At 53.3% G+C, this 25,198-nt stretch overlaps 7 protein-coding genes across 7 annotated transcripts; 1 reads left to right on the top strand and 6 right to left on the bottom strand.

The window, feature by feature from the left end:
• Nucleotides 1-1,618: 1,618 nt before the first annotated feature.
• EsH8_II_001176 (uncharacterized protein) lies at nt 1,619-2,230 on the bottom strand (the record flags this gene model as incomplete). Its single annotated transcript, XM_083264474.1, has 1 exon — nt 1,619-2,230. One exon carries the CDS (start codon nt 2,228-2,230, stop codon nt 1,619-1,621), a length of 612 nt encoding a protein of 203 aa, XP_083121796.1.
• Nucleotides 2,231-4,950: 2,720 nt separating this feature from the next.
• On the bottom strand, nt 4,951-5,525 carry EsH8_II_001175 (uncharacterized protein; the record flags this gene model as incomplete). Its single annotated transcript, XM_083264473.1, has 2 exons — nt 4,951-5,048; nt 5,120-5,525. The coding sequence occupies 2 exons, from the start codon at nt 5,523-5,525 to the stop codon at nt 4,951-4,953; spliced, it is 504 nt and encodes a 167-aa protein (XP_083121795.1).
• Nucleotides 5,526-7,569: 2,044 nt separating this feature from the next.
• EsH8_II_001174 (uncharacterized protein) lies at nt 7,570-10,332 on the bottom strand (the record flags this gene model as incomplete). Its single annotated transcript, XM_083264472.1, has 1 exon — nt 7,570-10,332. The coding sequence occupies one exon, from the start codon at nt 10,330-10,332 to the stop codon at nt 7,570-7,572; it is 2,763 nt and encodes a 920-aa protein (XP_083121794.1).
• Nucleotides 10,333-12,856: 2,524 nt separating this feature from the next.
• On the bottom strand, nt 12,857-14,947 carry EsH8_II_001173 (uncharacterized protein; the record flags this gene model as incomplete). The annotated part of the gene is made up of 5 exons (XM_083264471.1): nt 12,857-14,423; nt 14,480-14,581; nt 14,635-14,750; nt 14,814-14,846; nt 14,906-14,947. The coding sequence occupies 5 exons, from the start codon at nt 14,945-14,947 to the stop codon at nt 12,857-12,859; spliced, it is 1,860 nt and encodes a 619-aa protein (XP_083121793.1).
• Nucleotides 14,948-15,808: 861 nt separating this feature from the next.
• EsH8_II_001172 (aspartic peptidase domain-containing protein) lies at nt 15,809-17,075 on the bottom strand (the record flags this gene model as incomplete). Its single annotated transcript, XM_083264470.1, has 3 exons — nt 15,809-16,745; nt 16,799-16,923; nt 16,980-17,075. 3 exons carry the CDS (start codon nt 17,073-17,075, stop codon nt 15,809-15,811), a joined length of 1,158 nt encoding a protein of 385 aa, XP_083121792.1.
• Nucleotides 17,076-17,969: 894 nt separating this feature from the next.
• On the bottom strand, nt 17,970-20,678 carry EsH8_II_001171 (beta-galactosidase; the record flags this gene model as incomplete). Its single annotated transcript, XM_083264469.1, has 1 exon — nt 17,970-20,678. One exon carries the CDS (start codon nt 20,676-20,678, stop codon nt 17,970-17,972), a length of 2,709 nt encoding a protein of 902 aa, XP_083121791.1.
• Nucleotides 20,679-24,343: 3,665 nt separating this feature from the next.
• Nucleotides 24,344-24,739, top strand: EsH8_II_001170 (uncharacterized protein; the record flags this gene model as incomplete). Its single annotated transcript, XM_083264468.1, has 1 exon — nt 24,344-24,739. One exon carries the CDS (start codon nt 24,344-24,346, stop codon nt 24,737-24,739), a length of 396 nt encoding a protein of 131 aa, XP_083121790.1.
• Between the last annotated feature and the right edge of the window lie 459 nt (nt 24,740-25,198).

Below are 25,198 nucleotides of genomic sequence, written 5' to 3'. Positions count from 1 at the left end.
CGCACTCGGCACTGGCCGGCACGATGACGGCGACGAAGAAAGAGGCGATCAGTGAGACTTTCATGATCAAGGTTGGTAATGTGCTCAGGAATAAGGTTAAGGTGACGGGGGTCTTGAGGTCGGACGAAAAATTCAATAACTTAAGGTTGTAAATCTTGCTCCGTATGGCGCGTGAGCTACTATTCATCGAACTATATAGGTCAAAGCTATCTTTACATATTGAGGATTACTCCATATCAACGGCATTAGCAGGGTCTCGGACTAACACAAACTGGAGCATTTGCAAGCATCTGGGGATGGCCAAACATCGCGGTCACCGATCATCGATTAAATTGCCGAGACGAACGGTGTGCCAAGCATGGTTTTGCAGTCCGCCGGACGGAGTAGTCCGCAATGGGTATGTGATATAGAGAGGACGACTCATGTACACTATCAGTTGGTGTTGTATCATTCGGCACCCTTGTCCGAGGGCCCAGTAGAACGAACTTTAAAATTCAGACGGCACGAATCTACCGCATAGGGAGACGAGTTTCGATATCCTACGCTATATGGAGTACTGGCATACTAGTAACCATGATCTCGGCTCAGGATTTATACACAGGCCGTGCACTGGGGGCAACCGCGGCAAGGGGCTTACTCGAACATCTTTTGCAGGTCTAAATTGAAATGGGACAGTAGTTGGCAGCAGGCTATATCCATGCTTAACTTTATATTCCATCATTCACCAATGCAACAATGTATCGCCGGACCAGAAATCTCGTGACTCTGGGTGAGACATCTTCAAAGGCCAAATCATGTTATCACTAATATTGATGCCCCGTATTGTTTGGATTTAGTATAAGATCAACAGTTACTACGGGTCACGAGAGTTGAGAGGTTTTTCGGATCGATATTGACGGAATATCTCTGGACAACTGTACCCAAGATTAGGCAAATACCCCGCAATTAGCTCCCATAGTAACTCATCACACTGCGATTCATCCGTGGCAGTCTGCTGTTTCAACTTCCGCATCACTATTGGAGAGCTTCATGAAAATCTGCTCATATCCACAGTGTGCAAATATACGTAGCAGTTTTGAAACCATCTGTTCGGGAACCCCCCTTCCATTCGCTTCTTTGGCCTGAGCTGGCCTGGAGATGGCCTGAACAGAGGGTAAACCATCTTGGTTATGCCTCTTTGCAACGTTCTGGATTATTCCGTTATGTGTATGAAGCGCCGTTGACTGGATTGTGTGGTTCGATAAAAGCTAGTCGGCCGTAACGTTGTTTGTCGTCAATAACTCTGTTTGAGTTGTGAGGTGCCTGTAACAATTTCAAACCGCATGGCACCAAAGCTTAAACCTGTCCGTGCTTCTTACATCCACAAACCCAATCTAAAGTTCGAGATCTCATAATGCCGCTAATAGAACAAAAACAATGACTCGGGTACGACTTCAGCACGCGTTACCGGTATGACTGGTGTGGCATCTCCCACCGGCAGATTAGAACCTTCAACATCCACACAAGTATACTGCACATTCAGAGGGGTAGCAAGTTGATTAAGGTAAATCTAGACGGAACTACGGAGCAGTACGTTCCATTCCCCAGAGGCCCAAAGGATCACCCCTCCCCGTGGGACTTATTTGGTGCCACCAAGAGGCTGAGCCAGGCATCCAGCAACAGCCAGGGATTCCTTAGAAATGGCAGTTGTAACACAAGAAATAAGCTCACCCGCCACAAGCGGCGTCATTGCCCAGGCCAGCCATTCCTCTCCCAGAGCAGCCGCAATGCACAACGCCATTTGGCCCGTGAAAAGTGCGCTGCAGCCAACAATACACGCATGGCAGGTAGTCTTGTCGCCTTTGCACTCTGCAAGCCTTCGTCCGTGATCGCGTCTTTTGGCCTTCTCTCTCTCAGCAACCGCTCTAGCTGCTTTTACTCTGGCTGGATCCCCCTGGCGCTTGACAAACTTAGGGGTAGGGGCGATGCCCTTGGCGTCGACGCCCAATTCTTGCTTGAGATCCGCCAGGGTGAAGGCCTTCAAGGCCAAGGGCCAGGCCTTACAGTCGGCCTCGGGCACACTAAGTGCCTTGGAGAAGGCGGAAATGTCAACAGAAGACACATCGGCTTGGAGCAAGGCATCGAGCTGGGGCGTCGTAAGGTGAAGGGCTTCGGCGTCGGTTATAGCAGCTGCCGTGGTGATCATATTGAAGGAGGCGAAGAAGGACACAAGAGCAGTAGAGGTACGCATCTTAACTAATTCGTGTTTGGCAAAAAGGATGTTGGTTTTGTGTACGTGTGTTGAAGTGGTTTTAAAGTAATGACTGAGGCTGTAGTGTTGAGAGAAAGTTGGAGCTGAGAAGCGACGAATTTGATTCTTTATATACACAAAATAATTTATCATGATGATTTACATTATGGGAGACATATAGGGGAAGGTAATATCAAGTAACTTTCTTTGTAATTGCACTAGCGATTACGGATTGCCACCTTTAGAGATCATCGTAATATGCCATCCCAAGCATCCATCCGAACTCAGTCATGCCAAGATTCCTGACTCTACAGGGTTGTTTCTTCTTCAACACACTCGAAGTACTTGCTCCAAATTAGGAGTGTATTAACATACTAAAAGACTGGACGGTTAAGGGAAGGTAAAAGATTGAAAATAACTTTTATGGTAAATATCTTGGCGGCGTTCCCATCTAAGATCGGTTGCCTTCTATATTTCATGTTTCCATTAATGCGGCGAGGGATGTAGTAGCCCCAGTGCCCTGGTCGCTTAGCAGACCATTTACAAATAGTGTAGTGGACCAGTCCCATTACCAGAAGAGATCAGGGTTTGGTTTTCGATGTCACCTGCAACTAACCTACATTTGATATTAAATTACTGCGACTGGGTAATCTTTATGCCACAGAAAACAGCAACTCTGAGAATTGTAGGCATCTAAGATATTGTCACACTTAAACTTCGTTAAGCTGTCAGCGTTCACCTCTAACAATCCATGGTTACTATAGGTATTATGTATCTAAAACCATGTTAATAATGTGCGAGTTCTGTTTTTGACCCGTCTGCCAGTCAGCCATGGCTCGAAGTAGAGTTTACCTCAAAAAGACTCCCGCCGGCCCCAAATGAACTGCAATATATACGCATTACAATCGAGTGCTATGAATTAGGCAACCAAAAAGCGATCTAACGAGTTTCTTATCAACTACAGATATTGTATTTTGTTGATGTAGTGAAAAAGTTGGTAACCAAGGCAGTTTCAAAATGCGTCAGTGGAATGCAGCCGATGGGATGGATAGTTTGCGCCAAGTCTTTTAGTGTTATTTCAGCCACTGGTCATGCTCTAGCGAAGTATTGAGTCATTCAATGGACAGATTCGTGAGGATTAAGCACGGTTTAGTCTAGGCAGCTATTCTTGTTTCCTTGCCCACCGGTAGGAGTGAGGAGCCAGGCTTCATTTACCTTACTCAACAAGGCTACTCTTTTGTGCAAACCTAATTACTCCGCCCGCGGAGCGCCCGCGGAGCATCGGGCTGCCAATTACGTCCCCTTATGTTCTCAGCGTAGAGTTGTGGTCTCGAGTAGCTAGGTTCAATACATTCTATCCGTGACCTATGTACAGAGGAGGTGGAACGAGGTAATTGTGGATCATTCGATCTCATTCACAATATTCATAGAGTGTGAGATTATTTCAGATATAAATATGCCAATTCCCGCCCTTCTCACTACCTTTAATCTTCCATTATCATTCCAACATTCTTTACAATCACATCTACCAGCTACTCCAATAACTTGACATTCCTCCACCACATTCATTATGAAGTTTACCACCTCCACCCTCCTGTCGGCCTTGCTTCTTGGCGCCGGTGTGAACGCCCAGGTTCCCTGCGCCCAAAGGCCTTACCCAAATGGCGTTACTGAAGAAACCAACACCTCCTACTCCGGAATACTTTCCGGAAGCATTCTCGTCGCCCAACTTCCATCTGGGACTGCTACATACGACCCTGCGTCTGGCACTCTCTCTTTGAAGAACGATTCAGCTAGGCGCCGAATCATTTGCGCCATGCGCCGAAGCAATGAATCATGCTTCTGGCTCAACCCCGGCCATGAATGTGTCGCTCGTCTTGCTCAGAACCCAACTATTGGTGACAACCCTGGCTGGGTCAGAAGCTTTACCATGTAAATGACAAGATCGGGGCCATGATTCTGTACCGCCCAGCAAAATGGACGTCAACCGGCGGAGGAATCGAGGGGAACTCACAAGCACCCAAATGACAATGGTCAGCACGAAGAAGAATCTCATGGAGAGCGGCATGTGTACACCTCAAATTCTTCGCCAAAGGAAGTCCATCACCAAGGGTATCGTGGGGGCATTCCCAGAACGACCGGAAAGCCATCACAGACGACTATTGGGCGGCAAAGCATGGCGGGCATAAATGGTTCCAGAACAAGGGTACTGATGTAAATATTAGCATGCTTATTTTCTCCCAACGGTGGTTAATTCAAGTTTGTTAGATACGAATTGGTCTTGTTTAGGTCAACTCTGTGTGCATTTTGTGACTATCTTCATGGCTTTGTATGCAAGATGGTCTTGTAGCTACTTGTAGCTCAAAAGGACGCCTACTTGCTTGGTGGTCACCCCAGCAGTTACTGAATGCGTACTCGTCTAGTAAGATCTCTCATGAAGACGAAAGTCATATTTCTCTGTTGGTGAACTTATCTCCAAGTCCCCCTCCTGGCCCTGATCCGAGTGCTCCTGATGAGACTTAAATGCACGCTGACGACTATGACACAAGATGGGCTGCTGTTGCAGGTGGCGTTAAAATGGCCCTACCTCTCATATGCTCCCAGTCTATCACTCATTTCGAACAGAGCGAACAGCGTTCCAAATTGTTACACAAACCCCAGCATCCAAGCACATCCATCTTAAGTGACAAGATGAATGCCGTTCATAATGACAGTTTGCGTTACTTGCAGTTCAGGCTGAGTAGGCCAAAGAAACCGCCCGCAACGGGATTGATCGTACCTGCCACCGTGTTGAGAATATCCTGAGCGATACAGTTTGCTGCATCCTTCGATGTTAGTGTTCAACCGCGCTCACAGCCTTACAACCAAACACCAGACAGTATTACTTACAATTCGTTGTGTGCAGACTGATCCTGATTTGAATATTGACTGGGGGGTTGAATTGTTTGTGAACATGAATGTAGTTCGAGAATTTGGACATCTTGCATCTCTGGTTGATCGGATTCCAGTTGTTGCCGGTAGAATAGCGCCTAATTGCTGGCACGGCAGTATCGGGAGTAATCATCTTCTCCACAGCTTTTTGGACATTGCCGCGGGTCTGTGGTCCGTCATATGTGCCCTCGATCTCAACTCTGCTCCATGCTGTGGTCAGGGGACCGCCGTTCATGTATTTGACCTTGCGACTGTACACGGTCCCCGCATCGCAGAACCCATTGCGACAGAGGGATTCAATTGCCTCGTTGAGGGTTTTGCGGATTGAGGCATCGCAGCCGTAATCGACCTTGGTCCGACCCATGAATGCTTTGGTGTTTCCCGCTGCTCGGGGAACGACCTCAAGTTCGCTGTCCAGGGTGATGTTCGGCAAGGGAGAGGTCGAAATCCCCACGGCGACTCAACTTGGAGACAGGGACCATGAATTCTCCGGCAGAGTCGTAGTCCTCCCAGGAAATGTTCTTGGGGACCAGGAAGCCAGATTCGAAGTCGGGCTCCTCGTCATTCCAAACACCCGTGAAAGGAGATTCACTGTAGTCTCCGGCTTACGGTTCACGAGCTGCAAGTCCCCAAGAGTCAAGCTCTGGGGCTTCAAGTGCTGGGGCAGTAAAGCCTGAGGCAACCAGCGAAAGAGTGAATAAAGTGATGTGCATTTTGGCAGCTGAAACGGAGTAGGTAGTCTTGGGTTGAAGAGTCGAGGGGATGAGGTCAATGGCTAATACTGAAATCATTGATATTGTGTCGAACATTACAGGTTTATATATGTTGAGGACCAAGCCAGAATGTGCGTCAAGAGACCAGTTGTATGTGACCTGACTCTATTACAGAACTGACCATACATACATTTGCTTCCAACATAGCCATACTTCCATTTGCCAACTAAGCATTAGCGCTTACTGAGACTTGTCTACTGTCGCTTAATTTACACCTCGCGATCTTTGTTTTGCAAAATGATTAAGGCTAGGATGCAAAATGTATGCTTAATGCCATTTTTTGCATAGTCGTGCTACATAAGCTTTAGGGTGCGATAAAAACCCATACTTGCTTGACGTTGATTAACCCAATTAGGTAAAAAACCGCGCTGCGCATTCGGAGGGATCCCCCTGGGAAAACCGGCCATGCCTAATAAGGCATTAATTGGTTATATTTCAGCCAATGATGACTGTCTGCCGAGGTGTCAGTCACCCTTGTCGAGGCTGAAGATTCCAGCTGAAAAAGAGATACAGGAATGATGAGCTGCGGTGAATAGTTTCGGATTAGGCGCTTACGGTTGAGCGGAATGGATTTAAATCTTACATACCTAGTTCAATGACGAATGAGATGTCGTAAACTTTCTCTTTTAGGAAGTAAGTGTTGTTCACTTAGGGTATTCGATCCGCTAGAGGATAAATATTGCTCACGTCAGACTTCTCTATGCTTGAGAAAGCCCTGGGCGTTTACGTGAATAGCGATGACTTTAATACCAATGGCTATGAGAGGTTTCTATCCGCTCTGAGCCATCTGGTCTACGCCTGATCTCAGCTGGGCAGGGATTCGCCAGATAAGAAAGTTTTTCCAATCAGCCTACAGCGAATACAGTAACATAATCGACTAGTGCCAAGCTCTCACAGCTACACTGAGGCGACATATTGCTCTGTTTACAGGAATATACCTTGTATTTAATAAGAGGTGAAATAAGTTGAGCTTGGCTGTTTATAGGGGCTCGCCAGAATCCTTGGGGACAGCAACAAAGTTGCTCCGTGCCGCTATGGGGGAAGGAAAGAGAAGTCAAAGGGCCTCTACGTTGTCAACACGTTCACAAAAACAAAAGACGAGAGACTTGACAATGAATAGGGGAAAGATTTGGACGGCAATCTGCTAGGAATGACTCTGAAGGGTTTGTTCCACTTAGTCGGACTATGCATTTGCTGGCCACAGTACACGATCTACAAGGAGATTGCGTTGGCGAAGCCGAGACTTGGTTACAACTTGGAAGGTGATGATGCCCAAGAGTGCTTGGCACTAGCTTGGCTGGCTCTGGTGCTGCCGTGTCTTTAGTGAAGTCTTGATTCCCAACACGATTGATGTGAAGTTTCAAGCAGTCGCCCATGCGTCGAGATTCAAGGTTACGGAGTAGTCAAAGCACCACCAGATATCAGTGGTCGTTTGGAACAGAAACCTCACAGCTTACAAGATCGGCAACACTTGAAATTCCACCATAGCAATCGGGGTCCGTCAAATTGATATTATATACAAAAAGGATTTAAAGAGGTGTACACGTAATCGTTTCTTTGTACAAAGTGGTCGGGCACCATTACTTGTGCCCGATAAAAAACAAACGCAAAGGATTGGCTCGATCAGAAAGAGGCTTAACCAATGTAATCCCCGACCAGGGCCAGGTTGATGATGCCCGCCAGTCCGTAGAGGGCGGCATCGTTGGTGGCGATCCACGCAGCCTCGTCAATGGGCGCCAGGACAGCGCTGCCGTTGAAGGGCACGGTGCTCCAGGGCGAGGACTGCTTGAATCCGTCCGTGTTGAAGAACTCGTTCCAGGCGCGCGCGGCGAGGGTCGCGTTGTTGGTGCGGTGGGCGGCGTAGGCCGTGAGACGCGAGTGTCCCTGCTTGAGGTTGAGGTTGCCGAACGACTTGCCGTAGCGCGCCGTCTGCTCCGCCGCGCCCGCGCCGTAGTAGTAGCTGTAGTCCAGCCAGGCCTGCTCGAAGCCCTCGGGAAGGTCGTCGCCGGCGTGCTCGATGAACTCGGCAACGACCTCGAGGAGACCGAAGACGGCGGACAAGTGGGACACGGCGACGTTGCCCTCGTTGTTGGGGTCCGCGGGGGGCGGGCCCAGGGTGCCGTCGGCGAGGTTGTAGAGGCCGGAGCCCGAGACGAAGCCGTTCTTGAGCTTGGCAATGCTGGCGGCGGTGTTGGTGAGCTTGGTGCGGGCCTCTTCCCAGCGGGATCCACGGCGCTCCCACTCGAGCAGCCAGGAGGCGGCAAGGGAGGACCAGTCGGTGCCGAGACCAACGGCGACGGTGGAGTTGGGGGTGGGCACCCAGCCATCGGTACGGACCTTGCGGTTGGGGTCGAGAATGCCGTAGGTCTTGTCGGTATCGAGGATCTCCTCGATGAGTTCGCCGGTGCGCTCGTCTCCTCCGGTGATGAAGTAGAAGACCTTGCGGTACTGAGGAGTCGAGATGCGGGCCTGCTTGGCGCTGTCGCCCCAATGCTGGACGCCGTGGCGGGTGCCGAGACCCTTGTATTGACCCAAGTGGTAGACGTCGACCTCGCCCGTGTGGCGGACCTGGGCCTCGGCGAAGCGGAAGACATCCTCACGGCCAGTGCGGAGGAAGTAGTTCCAGAAGAAAAGATCGGGGGAGAGCTCGGAGTTGTCCCAGGCGTAGCCACCGATGTCGTAGCGCCACTGGTGTCTGTCGGGGTCGTAGGCGTGGATAAAGTCGCCGTGGTCCCAGAAGCCGTACCACTTGCGCTGCTCGACCTGGCCCTCGTAGAACTTGAAGAGGAAGTCGAGATGCTTCTCGATATCGGCAGCCAAGCCGGTGGCCGATTCGCTAGGGGGCGCCCAGTAGTTGCCAATGGCCTTGGTCTCGGCGAGGTGCTCGGGTTCGCCAAAGAGAACGGGAGGGTTGTTGGTGTGGTGGGTCAAATCGGCGAGGAGGGTGCGGTTGGGGGTCTGGTCGAAGGCGTACAGGAAGATCTCGTTGGTTCGGGCGACGCCGTAAGGGTTGTTGAAGCCGGGCTCGTAGTCCTCGTAGGTGATTTCGAGAGCATCGAGCTGCTCGGCGTACGTGTCTTGGCCAAGGCCATCGTGGTAAGGACGAAGATCCAAGGCCGGGGCCTCGGGGCTGTAGATCCAGATGGTGATCTCACCCTTGTCGGTAGCGGCGTTGGTAATGTCAATGCCGGTAGGGTAGCGCTTCCAGAAGTTGCGCAGACCAACAGCAAGGCCACCCTTGGTGGCACCACCGAGGTAGGCAAGACCGCCGTTGCGGGTGCCGCCGGGGATGTTGACCCAGCTCTGTCCGGCCTTGGTGCGCTTCTTCAGGGTGAAGCCATCAGGCGACAGCTGGGTCAGGCTGAAGTCGCTCCAGGTGGGAATCCACTTGAGTCTGCTGGTGACTCTGGTGTCCCAGGTCGCCGGGTCGGCCAGCTTGACGCCCTCGAACTGGTCATTCCGAACCTGGGCGCCAGGGTCTCTTCGCAGACCAGTGATGCCCTGCACGGCCTCGCTGAGAAGACCTCCGTCGACGCCGGAGATTCTGACGTGGCGGTTGTATTGCTCCTCGCCCTCAAGGGGAACCTCGAACCGGATACCGAGACCAGTGATGAAGTCCTCCTCGGCCTTGCCGTCGTAGATGACGGTGTGCACAATGCGGACAGCCTCGGAGTTCTTGTAGAGGTAGAAGCGGAGGATGAAGGGGAGCCAGTCGGCGTGGCTGCCGCCGTCCAGGGCCGAGTGCTTGCCACGGACGGTGACGAGGGTGCGAGCGGTGTTGTCCTTGCTGACGGTAACCTCCTCAACGTTGCTCTCAAAGTTGAAGTGGTCAATGGCACTCTGGCCCTTGAGCTCGGCCTGGTCCTCGACTCCAGACTGGGAGTGAAGGACCAGCTTTCCGTTCTGGCCGATGGTCTTGCCAGACGCGGTCTTGATCTCGCCGACAATGACGTTGCCGGACTTGGGGAAGGAAAGCGCGAGCTTGCCGGTGTCGACGCTGATGGCGTCGGACGATTCGGAGACGGTCAGGCCGCTGGACTGCTGGCGTCTCGCGCGGGAGAAGCGCGTCGTCGAGTTGGACGACGACGAGGCGCTGACGGTGTACTCGTCCAGGATGGTGTCGGACTCGGGAATCGCGTGGCCGGTCCACTTGATGGAGCCGTCGGACCAGTAGGCCGTCACCCAGGTCTGCAGCGGGCCGCCGCCGGAGACGGAGAACTCGGTGGAGTTGGGGTAGAGCTTGCCGCGGGCCCAGGGCAGACCGAAGGTCGTGCCGGCGTTGTAGGAAGGGGTGCTGCCGAGCCACTTGACGGTGGCGCTGTCGCCGGTGCTGTTCTGAGCGCTGCCAGACCCCAAGAGGCCGGCGAAGGCGACGAGGCCGAGAACGATTCGAGACATCCTTGCAAGACTAAGGATAGACCCTGAGACGTCGTGGACCGTTGGAACTGCTGGAAAGAATTACGGCCGTCGCGTCGATCTAATAAGTAGTCGATACGACCCCCTCGGGGGAACGGGATGCGAATTACACATCACCACCTGGTCCGGCGAGTCTTGGCTCGCAGCACAGCCTGGAGATGGCATCATCCGGCGCGTCAATCTCGACTCGTGACAGGCACGGGGCAGAGGGAGAAGACTTGGCCCGACGCGATTCCAGCGCGCATGATGCCATCTCTCCGCTCCATCTTTCTCGGCGAGTCGCCCGCAATCAAGCTCAATACGACGTTGCTGGTGGCCGCTAGATCTGCATGTTAGATTAGGTCAAGGGACCCCTCTCCTGCTCGAGCCGTTGCCGCGAGTCGCCAGTGGAAAAATCGAAGCCGCGGCACTCTACACTAATTGCTAGCTAAGCTGTGAGCTTTCAAGAGGGCATGGGAGCTCCAAGTTCGGCGTAATTGCGCCGATGGCGGAGGAAAGGAACCGGGGGAGTCCAAGCCCACAAGAAAGTTTGTCACCTCCCTGACGGGGCAATTGGGCCGGACTGCAGGTCCCGCAGATGTTCCACCGAAGAACCGAGGGGTGTGCAGAACCGTCCAATTTAAACAACTTCGATCCAATGGGGACGTCCCGGGGCGGATGCGGGGTAAACGGCTCCTAAAGTTTGACGGCGAAATGGGATGGAGAAGCGAAATTAGACATGAAAGTATGCATATCGGTAAAGTGGCGGATGAGGGGCGGCACTTGTTGGTAATATATCACTTTTATTATGACGTTGAGCACGCAATATCGCGCCATTCGGGACCGAGTCGAGCAAATCGAGCGTCGCCAAGTCCAGAGTACAAACGCCACGAGCCAAATGCAGCGCAGGAACGTGTTCCTGACTCCCAAGAACCTATGGATTGTGAGTCCGGCAGGGAGCTGGACGCAGGAACGTACCGGCCTGCTGGGAAGAGGCAAGGGGCCGGAATGCCGCCGAGATCACTTACATGGCGTAGAGATAACATGGGATTTCGTGATGATGGCTTATCTATCGAGCTCACATCACCAGCATGGGGTGAGGATTTGCAACAGCCAAAGAAAATTAACTCATTTTTGTGCAATTCCGGTCGTCCATCATCTCATGGTTGGAGAGTAAACTGCACTAGCCGCTGAATGATTTCTCAATTCTTCCGCTTGACGACGGATTCGACCGCAGTACCGAGGGCAGCTGTCAACACACTGGTCAACCATATGAAGCTGGTGTTAAGTTTAATGGCAACCAGTGCCGTTCGGCTCGGCCCGTTATAGGTAGGCAAAGGGACTGAAGTTAGTCAAGATTCCCCGAATAGGATCGATAGCGGGAGATATCTGTGCCTCAATGCCACATTGACAGCGCAGGACGGCCTATCGATAGACCGGCGGCAATGAGCAAGGGATCAAGGGTATCACGCGCGTTGATCATGAGGCCATGTGCCTTGCATCTCGGCAACGGTGATTCAGCGGTTGTCGGATAGAACCATGTCGGAGCCCAGGTTCGTCCCATGTGGTACCGTCACATCATATCAGCCAGTCCCACCAGGCCTGCTACGCCGCCGGCTTTCGGCATAAGACCTTGGGAACTCAAGGATAGGCCCATGGTCACATGGAAGTGACCTCGGAGTGGTTTTTATAGGAACATATCAGGGTCCTTCCAGGAGACGGGCATGGATGGTCCTGAGAGTTTCGGGTCGCTCCGAGGCGCCCTATGGTCTCGATTGACAGACCCTTTATTCCCTGATGATCACCACTTTCAGATTCGGCTGGCTCGGCTAGCAACTATGCCAAATATCCTCAAGTATGGGTCGTAGCAAACATGCTGAACCGCCGTGGTCGAAACCAGCACATAATAGCCTCAATGAATCTTGACCTGAAGTAATCATAAAATGGTAGGGGACTCATTTGCCTGTGCTTTTTGGTCTACGTAGAACACGCTTACTATATGTCCACAACAATGGAGACCTCAATTCCGTAGAAGAAAGAAAAAATGCATGGGGATGAGCGTGAATGTAGAAGATTGTAGAGTGGGATTCCGCCTATCAGGGTGGTGGGGTCATTGGTGGATCATATACTAAACGTTGATCTAATCTCTCATCAATCAATGGTTTCGTGGTGTAGTTGGTTATCACGTCAGTCTAACACACTGAAGGTCTCCGGTTCAAGTCCGGGCGAAATCAAATTTTTGACTTTTTGCGAACCATTCTAGCGACTCTTTTTTTTGCGCCTGCCATTGGTAGTTTTGCTGTCTTCGTCTTGTACATATGGTTGGCGCGTACGATGTTTTCTACTTGAACTAGAAGCGGCATGTTCTGTCATCACGACAATTGGGATCTGGAGCGTAAGACGGCCTCAATACATTGAGAGAAAGCAAACTTAATACATATTGATTAAAATAGATGTTGCTCGTTCAAAATCATGACGGCGCTCGTGTTTTCCGAAAGAACATAAATTCGTCACTCATTGCTCTCATTTACTGCTTTGCATCCGCACCCCCCTCGGCCGACTCCAGTTGGCCTGTCTCCATCGCTGCCTTGGCTGTCGGATTACTAGCCTTCTCTTCGTCAATAGTTTTCTCAACCTCCGCCTTGTCACTGCTGATGTCTTCTTTACCAGCATTCTCGGCTACTTTCTTGTCGTCTTCGGGCTTCTCACCTTCCTTCTTGGCATCGTCAACCGGCGCCTGCGACGGCGTTGACTTCCGGAAGATGTTCACGCTCGGCATGGACACCTGGCCAAGGGACGACACGGAAGCGGGGACCTTGGGCATGGACGGCAGGTTAGGCATGCTAGGCATGTTGGGCATGCCGGGCATGCCGGGCATCTTGTTGGGCCACCATCCCTTGACGCCCGTGCCTGTTTGCTGCGCAATCCGGAAGAGGTGCTGCATGTACGTCCGCTTCTCCTCGCTTGTCATGTTCTCGGTGTTGATGTCTCCCACGAGATCTCCCTCGCCGTCCTCTGGCAGCGGCACAAGTGACGCGGCTGCGGTGATGTCGATGGGAGATTCGTCGGGCAGCTCGTCTGTGGACTTGGATGCCTCCTTCTCATTGAGCTTCTCGTCCGATTTGTCCGCATTTTCCGTGTTTGATATGGCTTTCTCCAAGGTCTCCTCAACTTCGTGATCCTCCGCGACTTCCTCGGGAGGCGTCTCGCGGAACTTGGGGTCGTCGACAAGCGGCTCCTCGCTCTTGAACCATTCGATCACAAGGTCGGCGGCCTTTTCGGTCATCTTCTCGTAGCCCTTGTGCTTCTCCGGTTCGAACATGCTCATGTGCGCCTGGACCTCGTCATCAACGGTTGGCAGCACCTCGCGAGAAAAGAGGGATGACGCCGCATGGCTCTCTTCTGGGATAGCACAGAATGTCCGTTCAGGTACAAAATAACCGCCCTGCCAATATCCGTTCTCGCCGAGGGATACGTAAAAGTCGTGAATGCCGACGCCCTTCAGAGCGCCCATCCGTTCGAGTCGTCGATTGAGTTCTTTTTGTTTCATCAGCGCGCCCACGAATGTGAAGTGATCCGAAAGCCAGGCGAAGGACTGGCCGACGTTTCCGCGGTTGATGTACGCCAGGCCTTGTCCAAGGGCATCTATGCTTTGCTGGTAGCCCTCCTTGACGGAGTCCTTGTTGAGGTTCTTGAGGCTCTTGAGGATGGCCTCGCGGTTGACGTAGGCAGCGACACCGCCAGCTGCAATCGCACCCACGGTCCCTGTCCGCACAGCAACAAGTTGCCATGTCCTCCAGCCGGGATTGCGGCTGGACGATGCCACAGCCGACGTGGCTGCCCGGCGAGTGCCCAGTCGAGCTAGGCTTGCCGGGGCAGCGGCGGACAGGGCCGTCATGACGTTGAAGACACTGCTGACTTTCTGGTAGTTGGAGAAGCCGCCGTACACAAACATGGAGCGGGCCAGTCCGTTGTAGGGTGTATCAAAGGTGAGGATGCCCTGGATCAGGGGGAAGATCGGGTCCTCTTCCGAAGGGTTTGACTGTGCCCTCTCATTGATGGCGAGGAACAGGGTATCCGCGGCGACGAATCCTCTGGCTTCATGTTAGTTTTCTTCCTGTGGCTGGGTGGCTGTGGAACTCTCGCATACCCCATAGAGTGCGCAACTAGGACAACACCGACTTCTCTGTCTTTTGGCGGCCATGGCTTTTCGACGTTGGTTTTTCTCACTTCCATGACCCGTTCCTTCAGCCTAAAAATAATTAGCACCATTTCACGCTCATGAACCGGCAGACATATACTGACCATCCAAGGAAGGCCTCGGTGGCTTGTGCCAGTTCGCCTTTCGTCTCATACTGGGGATAGACGATAGACTCGACGCGATGATCAGGCAGTTGCTTTGTTACCGTCCGTTTAAGGTCCTACAGAAAAATGAGCACAACAAACCGACAGCCAAGACATTTGCATGGACTGTTGATACATACATCTGGAAAATCATGAAAGGTATTATCGTTCCCCTGGTAGACGTGTTAGCTGCATGACGGACCTAGTCGTTTTTCTATCAGTGAGTACTGACTTTGAAGCCATGGATAAAACAGAGAAGCAGTGTCCGTGACATGGTGAATCGCCAGTGGAAGCAATACTGTGTACAAGAATAAAGCAGTAAATTCCAGGTATTTTAGGTGATATTTGACGACTGAGAGGGTAAAATATTCTGTATTCTAGGGGTATTCGTAGGTGAAGGGGTATCTATCAAAGAGGTCGCGACATGGAGAACGGGAAGCTCAGCTTAGCACAAGAAGAGACAGCCGTCATAATAATATCCCGCATCGGTCCTCCTCCATCTCACAGTCTTCTCGGAGCAGTGACGATTGCCATAGCGGTTCGTGCATTGCCTTCCGCCCCATGTTCCAGGTTTTTTTCCAGCCACACCTTCTCACGGCGCAACTGTCGCAGTTGGGGGAGAAGAGTGCGTGGCGAGTGCCTTTCCCAGGGCCAATGGTAGCGCAGCCAAGACGTCACCGATAACGTCATGATGAGTTTTGGCGACGCACAGCCAAGCAGCGCACCTCTCGTTTTCTGCACCGCAGCCCTCTCAGGCCTCACACGCACTCATCACTCAGCTCTGACCTCTCATCCTAGCTCACATTGCACCGACCATCGCTGCCGAGGACAAATCAAACGCCGTCCACACCTGTCACTTTTTCGGCTTCTGCATGGCACAGCGCGTCACATCAAAAGTCAAATAAACGAGTCCCGATGCACGCGCAGGGGGTGCCGGCCCATGTTGGCATTGATGGGCGCCCTTCCACCACTTGCGATGCGAGATCTGCCCTTGCTCGCAATCGATGCAAGCCATCCATCGTCTTTCACTGAAGGATTGGATTTCCAAGATTCGTCTTTTATTGTCTTCGATTTCCAGGTATCTGGTTCCCCTGGTCTTAGCCACGCTTTCCGACTCGCCAATCTCTACGTCCCCTCAGTCCGCCTTAGCCTTCACCTTGCCAAATGACAGCGTCGGATCGAACCGGCCAATTTGCGTCTCGTTCGCGGCCGAGCCGTAGTCCCACACCGTGTAGAAGCTGCGCAGAAGAGGCGTTCCAATCAGCGCGTAACCCGACGGACCATCCTGGAAAGGGGGCCAGCACGCGTCATCCCTGTTGGCGAATCCCGGGCGGCGGAGCTGTTCTCCGGTGATCTCGATCGTCTGGGGGTAGCGGTAGTCGCCGAAGGTGAACTTGAACGACCACGACGAGTTGAACTCGGAGCAGAGCGGGATGTGCTCGCCCTGGAGGATCGCCGTGTAGTTCATGCCGATGGACTCGTACACCTGCAGGTTCTGCCTCGCCGGGAGCGTGATGGAGCCCGCGCCCGTGTCGAAGATGACGCTGCGCTGGTCGAAGTCGGTCTCGATCTCCACGACGCTGCCGTTGCCCGTCGTGCGCGTGCCGTTGACCTTGAGAATCGTGGACCGCCAGACGTCGTAGCCGCCGTCGATGCGCGTGATGGGGATCGTCTTCAGCTCGCCGTCGACGTAGTCGTTCTCGCGCGAGCCGCCGATGGTGAGCACGCCGTCGCCGGGCTTGCCGCCCGTGTTGTTGAACTCGGTGCCGTAGTAGATGCCGAACTTGGCGGCATCCAGCTGGTTCTCCGCCATGAGGGTCTCCACTACCGTGTTCGCGCCTCCGTCGATGATGGAGCTGAAGCCCAAGCCCATGAAGCCATCCGCGGCAAGCCCTGCCCAGTTGCTCTCGTTGGCAGCGATGAAGGACTGGTTCCAGGAAAAGTCGCCGACGGTCCAGATCTCGGATACCGTGGGGCCGGCGGTCTTGCCGCCGAGGTACGGGATGTCGGCATACTCGCCCGTGTAGCGACCCGTGGTCGAGTCGCTAATGTTGTAGCCGACGCGCTCATACCTGGCCGCTGTCAGTGGTCTGTAGCTTCGCAACGGCTAGTTGGGCGAACGTACCCGCTCACGTTGGGGCATGTCGACCTGGCACAATTATTGTCCACGGCCCACGAAGAGGAGCTCCCGGTGTCGAACAGGAGGCGGTAAGTCTTCGCCGGTGTGCCGATGCCGAAGTCAACAACTTTCTGTGGTACACGTTAACGACCTGTGCCCATCGTCAATGCATCGAGTTACAACTCACGTAGCCGTTGTCGACAATAATGGGCAGGTCGAGCACCGCCGCCGCAGCGACGGACGCAGCGGCAGCCGCCGAAAAGAAACGAGTGACTGCCGACATATTAATGATCTCCACTGGTGACCCTATCGACAAACAACACAGTGAATCGAAAAAGGAATGGTTTCCAACAAGAGATGAAAATGCGGCCCGGCGCGAAAGATGGGCATGCCATCTTTAAAAGCTTACCGCTCCTCCCGCATGACGACGATCATCTTCATCTCGTAAAAGGAGGATGCCCATGGAGTGCTAGTGGGTCGAGGCAATCTCGCCATGCCGGGATTTCCAAGGCAGTTATTGCCGGACAACCCGTTCGGCGTGGGGACATGGCTCGTGCATACGGGCTTGACTGTGCTATTTTCAGCTGCAAGCCGGTGCTTTTCCATCGTCCGTCGTTAACCTAATCCCCCCGTCGTGCCGGTGAGCTGGTAACGCCCTGGAGTTGTGTGGAATTGGCGGGTGTCGCCAAGAGTACGGCACGCTGTGCCGTGCTCGCTCGGGAAAAGATACGGGGTAAAATCCCCTAGGGGTGATTCATTAGCCCTACCAATGGCAGCCGGACGATGATCGACTCACGGTGTTGAGGCGAGAAAGTTTCGTGACTCGTGCACGCCAGTTCATCCCATCCCGGTGGTCTTAAGATGGAACATCGGTAAGGCCAAACTCAATACCAGGTAGTCGTATCACTCTATCATAACATGATTAAAGGCCCCTTTTTCTGGCCCGCTCCTTGGAAATGCTCCCTAGGAAGAAACAAATCGCTTCAGGGCCGGGCTAGAGAACAATAAATAGTCAAATCTCGAGACGAGGATGGATGTGCGATGTTGCGAAATGATTCAACAGTTTTTTTTTACATTTGGCTTGCTCACTACGCTGCTCGTCTATTGACTAATTTAACAGCACTTATGTTTTTTCAAGAAGGAAAGTATTCATGAACATTGTCTTGGCCGAGGTTAATTACTGTGCCTTGACAGTAATCTCTGCGCCCTTGAGACCCTCACCAGAAGCAGTGACGGTGATGTCTCCCGCGACGCCCTCTTCCGAGCGGACAATGGCCAGAGCAAGACCGCTGAAGGCCTTGCGCTCCGGAGACGAGAAGGCTACCAAGTCCGCGGGGTTGCCGTTGTCGGTAGCCACAATCACACCGGGGCCGCTGACGGAGAAGGTGATGGCGTTGTCCGCAAACCGTACCAGGTCGCCGTTCGCATCCAGCACCTCGATGGTGATGAAGGACAGATCCAGGCCGTCGGCGTCGATGGTCGTCCGGTCGGCCGAGATGCGGAGCGTCGTGGCCTCGCCCACCGTCTTTACCACGTTCTCCGCCCACTCCGCGCCGTCCTTGTACGTCACGACCTTGAGCTCGCCCGGCTCGTACTTGACCTCGTCCCAGCGGAAGCGGTAGCTGTACTCGGCCCTGGTCTGGCGGCCCTGCGACTCGCCGTTGAGGAAGAGCTCCGCCTCGTCCGCCGCCGTGAAGACGTGCACGGGGGTGGCCTCCCCGACGCGGTCGGGCCAGTTCCAGTGCGGGAGGATGTGCGCGAACTTGAGGTCGGGCCGCCAGCGGGCCTGGTACAGGAAGAAGCGGTCCTTCGGGAAGCCCGCGAGGTCGACGATGCCGCAGTACGAGCTGCGCGCCGTGTAGTAGGGCGTGGGCTCGCCGAGGTAGTCCCACCCCGTCCAGACGAACTCGCCCGCGACGAACGGGTGCTTGTCCTGCGCCGCAAACACCTTGTCCGGCGACGCGCCAAAGTTGGCCGAGTACAGCTCGTAACCGCTGACCTCCAGCGTCGTGGAGTTGCCGCCCGAGGTGTCGTTCACCGGGGCGCCGCCGTCATCCGTCACGGGGAAGATGTACGACCCGCGCGTGCTCAGCGACGACGCCGTCTCGGTGCTGAGGATCAGCTTCTCCGGGAACGCCTCGTGGTAGTCGGCGTACAGCGGGTGCGTCCTGACACCGGAGAGGTACGAGTAGTTCGGCGTGTCCCTGATGCCCTCGCCCTGGTAGTTCAGGCTGATGATGTCCATGGCCGTCGGGTACGACATGTTGGGCTTCGCGAAGTTCATCGACGTCGTCGACAGGCGCGTGGAGTCCTCCTCGTGGACCATCTCGCGCAGCAGCTGCGCGAGGGCCGTGCCCGGCTCTTCGGTGCGCTGCTCCGTGACCTCGTTGCCGAAGCTCCAGATGATGATGGATGGGTGGTTCCTGTCGCGGCGCATGAAGGCCCGGAGATCCGGCTCGTGCCACTCGGGGAAGACGAGGTGGAAGTCGTTGGCCGTCTTGTTGAGCTCCCACGAGTCAAAGATCTCGTCCATGACGAGGATGCCCCTCCTGTCCGTCATCTCGAGCAGCTCCGTCGCCGGCGGGTTGTGGGACATGCGGATCGCGTTGGTGCCGAGCTCCTCCAGGATGTCGAGCTGGCGCTCCGCGGCGCGGTTGTTGAAGGCCGCGCCGAGGGCGCCGAGGTCGTGGTGCTGGTTGACGCCCTGGATGCGCACATGCTCGCCGTTGACCAGGAGGCCCTTGTCGGCGTCGTAGGTTATGGAGCGAATGCCGAAGCGGGTCTCGTACGTGTCGACCGGCTTACCGGCGACGGTGACGGTCGTGACTGCGACGTAGCGGTTGGGCTTCTGCGTTGGCGGGGGGCCCCAGAGCTGCGGCTCCGTGACGGAGGTCGAGCCAGTGATTTGTTGTTTGCTGCCTGCCGCGACATCGGCCGTTGATGGTGGGAATTCAGCAACCTTGGCGCCGGCCTTGCCGGTGGCGGAATCTAGGATATGAACGTCTGTGGATACTTGGATTTCCTGGCTGGCCTCTCCCTTATTCTCGACCTCGACCACCAGGTCCAAGGTGGCAGATTCGGCGGAGACGTCCTTGGAGACGATGTAGGTTCCCCACTGGGCGACGTGGACGGGGCTGACCTTGGTCAACCAGATGTTCCGGTAGACCCCACCGCCGGGATACCAGCGTGCCGAGTCGGGCGGGTTGTCCAGGCGGATGGCGAGCAGGTTGTCGCTGCCAGGCTTGAGGTGTGCAGTCAGGTCCAGGCGGAACGAGTTGTACGGGTAGGGCCACCCGCCGATCAGGTAGCCGTTGAGCCAGACCATCGCGTAGGACATTGCACCGTCCACGTCGAGGTAAATCGACTTGCCCTCGTCCTCGGGCGCAACCGTCACGGACCGACGGTACCATCCCACGCCATGGACGGGCAGCCGACCCATTCCACCGCCGATAATGGGGTCCTGTTCGGTATAAAACGGCCCATTGATAGCCCAGTCGTGAGGGATGTTGACGGTATCCCAAGCACTGTCATCGAATCCCTTGGAAGCGTACGAGACATTGCGAGTCGGCTCTCCGCTTGGGCGCTGATGATGCTGCGCAGGGTCTTTGATGAAGTCGTTGGCCGAGGGGAGAATCCAGGGCTTCAGGACGTAGGTGTCGGTGAGGTTCTCCAAGTCCGGGCGCTGGTCGTAGATCAGCCCGTCCGGGTTGAACTCTGACCGCCAGAAGCGCCAGCCCTTGTTGATGCTGATGCGCTCGCGGCTGGTGGTAGAGACATTCTGTCGAGGGTGCAGTGCGAGCGCCTCCGCCGGCCGAAGGACGAGCAGCAGTAGGCTCAGGAGTGTTAGCCCGAGGGCTTGTGTCGTCATTGGTCGCCGCGAAGTCATCTTGACGGCCGATACTGAGTTGGCCGGGACATTGTTCCCAGTACAACGCCTTAAGGCGGCCTCTTATAAGCTATCAATGTCCACCATACCCGTACATCCCGCGGCCGGTCAACGAGTTTGACGTAATTCCGTCCTCTCGGGCCCCGAGCCCACGACTCAAACACGACGAAAAAAAGTTGAGTTTCCCAGGCGCGCCGGGCAATGCCCTCGGCATTGCTGGTCGATTGTTGATGGAGTAATCTCGGGTGAAAAGACCCCAGGGCCTCCGCACCCCGCGTTTCTCCGCACGGCAGTGTAACGGTACAGGGATCCGGGCCGTGGATCGAGGGCGCTCCCACGATGCATTTAGCCTAATGGCCGTTTGGGACCGGGCCATTGGGCCGCGTGTGTCCGCTGAGGGGCTCGTTTTCTTGGGAGTTTGGCCGATCGCTGGACGGAGAGTTCGTTGTGCAGCTCGTCCGGAGTTGGGGATCGCCTCAAACTCAGCCCACATTACGGCCTCGATGGAGTCATGGCTTCGCGTGCAATCTTGGCTGAACGTATATTTCTCACTTAGCGGAGTGCTCCGCCCGTGGTCCTAGACGTAGAAATCTTCGGGGGAAAGCCACGCGCGCTATAGAGTCACTGAGTAGCAGTACAGGCTCATGTACAATACGGACGGACGGTCGATGAGTTGGCCGCTAAAGATGATGCAATTTCCCGCTACTGTAGTATTGAGTCGTGATACATCCCCAAGGTGCACCTCCACTTTTGGCTGCTTTGGTCATTGCTGCATCCCATACGGGTGCCTCCATAGGTGAACTTGAATACGGTTGGGACTGCATGACACACCTTGGGACTTGAATGGTGTAAGTAATCACGGAATCGTTGACCACCTGCCTAGAAGAGTTTGTATGTCGTGCATATCAAACGATGCATCCCGAGCAGGACTTGGCGAAAGGTCTCATTCTCGGCGGAGTTCTTACTGCTACTCACCATTCGTTGTCGTTCAATTGTAGCATAGCCTAGTTGTAAAGATTTCCCTTGTGGTCGGCCTGAAGTTGTGACAGGTTTTATACTCCTTTCAGCGGCATACATAAGAGGGAAGCCTCGTCTGTATGCGAATAGAGTCAAGCTTGTCATGCATGACTTTCGAAAACAAGCACATTATCTGCTACTTGCTCGCGCGCGGGGTTAGTGAAAGAGATGAAAGAAACGTTGGATACCTAGAGATGGCCTCGCCAGCATGAAAACTTGCAGTGTCGGACGACCTGGGAATCACAGCTTGTATGTGTATATTGGAAGGCACGAGGTACTGATTAGGGGCACCTCCTGATGCAAGCTTGCCCTGATCAGAATAGACACTCCCCATCGTGCGTTATCATAACATTGCAACTGTAACAAGAGGTCGCCTGGCCTGTTGAGGCATATTAAAGCCTCTACTCCTGCATCGCTGGGTTGACCTTGGCAGGATGCGGCTCTGATCACCAATGACCTTTCGCTCAGTCAAGGAAAACTAAAGATGAGAAAATGCTGCACTTAACGATAAGACTCACCTCTGTGTCTAATTTGTAAGTTGAACGTTTTAGTGTCTTGTTGCTTGATCAATCGTCAGTTGTTGATGGTCTGTGTTGATCCTCCTCCAAGTCTACCCTCCTGACCGGACTTATAGTCGCGCTCGCACAGATCTCGACAAGACAAGTAGGAAAAATAAAAACAGAAACGCCCTTGGTCAGGGCCGGCAACAGCCGCCCTACCCCATTCCAACAATATTCTGTCTGAGCTTGGCCACAAGCCGGGAATGCTTCATACCAATCGCAGTAGGACTTAGACTCTCATCGAAGAGGCCTTCTATCTCCAATGATGACAATGGAAAGCACCACTTAAATCACATGGACCAGGCGGATGGCCTCTATAGGGCAATGGAAAGTCCAGCTCTAGATTGAATACAGAAGCGATAGACGTTGAAAAATCCCATTGACGACTTGATATAGTCGGCCAACCCCCCTTGGATGCTCAAGGTAAAAGCTTAACGTTTCCATTGATTTATATTATAAAGAATAGCTCCATATTGGCATCTGCTCATGGCTTCAGTATGCTTGTCAATATATATTTCGTAAGAGGACACTCGAGTATCCCCTCTAGAACGAGTTCTTGTGAAATGGTAGAATAAACGCCTACCAATAACCGCCAAGCACAAACTACACATTTTTTCTGGATGTTGGGAAATTTAGAAGGTGGGTAATGTTGAGTAGCCAGGCAAGGCTAAACTGATAAGGTAAAACACCTATGCACCTCGACCGCCCTTTTGTTGTTAACCATCCGCCTGGGACTCAAATTGGGCTTCATTGATCGTGATCTCTGTGCTTCAATCCACTTAGTACATCACTTGTTTGCCCCTGGGAATATCTGGTGCAATTTGTGTCCTTTCCCGGTCAATCATGAGTTGCCATTCACACAGGCATTCCTATCGATAACTTCAGACTATGCCCACTTCCTTGAACGTCTCTTTCCCCCGCAAAGAAAAGTATATATGGTGGCACCTAAAAGCGTGGGTCAGATCGACCTGGAATGAGGTACTGAGTCTCTTGATGATTTAAGTAGCCATCAGATCATGATACCTGAATGTATGCACCCTAGTTCAAGATAACGTGCTGAGTGTGCCATGAAGCTGCAAAAGGTCTTTATTATGACTGATTTTCGGTTTAAGAACGCTCCTCGGTTACTGCTATGTCAGTTGACAAGTTGGTTACAATTGCAAAATGACATCGTAGCAGTGGTCAATGTTTAAAGACGACCCGGTGCAGAGTCGGATGCAGAGTAAAATATGTAGCCAAGCCAGCGGTAACATTAATTAATCTTTACACGATCTAATTCCCTTGACTTCAATTGGTGAATTCTTGGAGTTTAGTAAAATTGTACCTGCTCTGTTAATACACTAGCCCACAAACAATCGCCGTATAAACCCGAATACAAGCTCTTCAGTAGCTTTCTTTAACTTGCTGTCATCGGTCCATCATCACCACATTCTTCCACAACCACTGTGGCCTTCAGAAAGCAAAATAAATTCCAGCACGATGACTTCTATGCTAAAGATCGCCGTCCTCGCCGGGGTCTCTCTTGCCGTCGTGCTGCCATCCTCCCCCAACGCTGACAGAAGCGCACTCTTCACCAAGTGAAAGCTTGAATAGGAGCGAGAGAACTCATCCGCTCTTGCAAGTGAACCAACAGATATCTGAACGCCGGTAAATTAATGTTATGATTGATTAGCTCCCAAGAGGTGGTCTCCGTTGTGGAGGAAGAACTCGAACCTCGGGGATCACGGTCCCGAGACCCACTGCGATGATTTTACGGTTTGGTTTTGGTAAGGGTTGTGACATGGCATGGTATGTCGCTAATAAAACCACGCCTCGGTAGTCAGCCATTTGTTTGAAATATGGATCTTTCAACTGCTCGCTCAAATGTACTCACGAATAGTGAGCGTACATAAACAAGCAGCATGTAGCTAGGTGGCATGCATCTTTTTAAAAGGGCATCTCAGTTCAGACTGCTCTTTGATTCAAATTTTCTCCCGCCCACTCCATTTTTCTTGCCCCATCAAGTTTGCCAAAACCTTCTCTCGGAGATTCCTTCGCATTCTGACCATCGCTCCATCCAACTCACGCGTCCATTCTACTCCCTTCACCATGTCCGCCGCCACCAACACCAGCTGCCCGACGTCCAGTGTGCCGGAGAACTTGTCAATTCCGCAAAACATTACCTACGCTGTTATCCCGGGTCAAAACGCATCAGACTCATGGATGAGCAGCTGTTGCCATCCTAACCCTGTCCAGCTTGTGCAAGACTGCTGGGAGTGGTGCGAGATCCCTACTTCCATTACGAACGGCACAGCATCAGAAATGATTACAGACGCTTTCGGCAACTGCTTGCGAATCAACGGGCGCAATTCAACTGGGTCCAATGGACTCCTTGTTCACGTGTCGTCCGCCGCAACGCTTGACCGCTACGTCTCGTTTACAAAAATGGCGCTGGCAGCGCTGATGGCAACAGCGGTTTCCAACATCTTTCTTGTGGCAGCCTAAGAGGTGGAGCAGGAGTCTCAAGTTTGGACTGTACATACCCCGAGAGGACGAAACAAGCGTGGGGGAGGCTGGAAGTGCTGTGGTCCAGTTCCAGATTGCCTAAGCTCGGCTTTGCGTCTGTGGAAGGAAATGTAGCTGGTAGTAATTGATTTAGTTTTGAAAAGTCTCGTGTCTCCAGCTTAAACAGTGGGAACATTCGTGATATACAAGCACCATCCTAGATATACAAGGAGAACCCCGTCCCGCATAGCCAACATTGGTTAATTCCCGCCAATCGTATTGTCCATGCCCAACTCTCACCTGCGGCACAGCGCCAGAGTCCATATGTCAGGGTCTGTTGGTTAGATGTTAAAGTGCGGGACTGCCGATATAGGAAACTAGATCGGGTTGTACCGGGGAAGTGTACATCTGATGCCTGAACGCCCCCTGCTTCTCGGGCGGGGATGCTGTAACCAAAAG

The sequence above is a fragment of the Colletotrichum jinshuiense genome, chromosome 2, assembly GCF_051148585.1.
Source record: "Colletotrichum jinshuiense chromosome 2, complete sequence".
Lineage (NCBI taxonomy): Eukaryota > Fungi > Ascomycota > Sordariomycetes > Glomerellales > Glomerellaceae > Colletotrichum > Colletotrichum jinshuiense.
The sequence above is the reverse complement of the archived record's forward strand: the minus strand, read 5'-3'. Positions and strand labels throughout refer to the sequence as shown.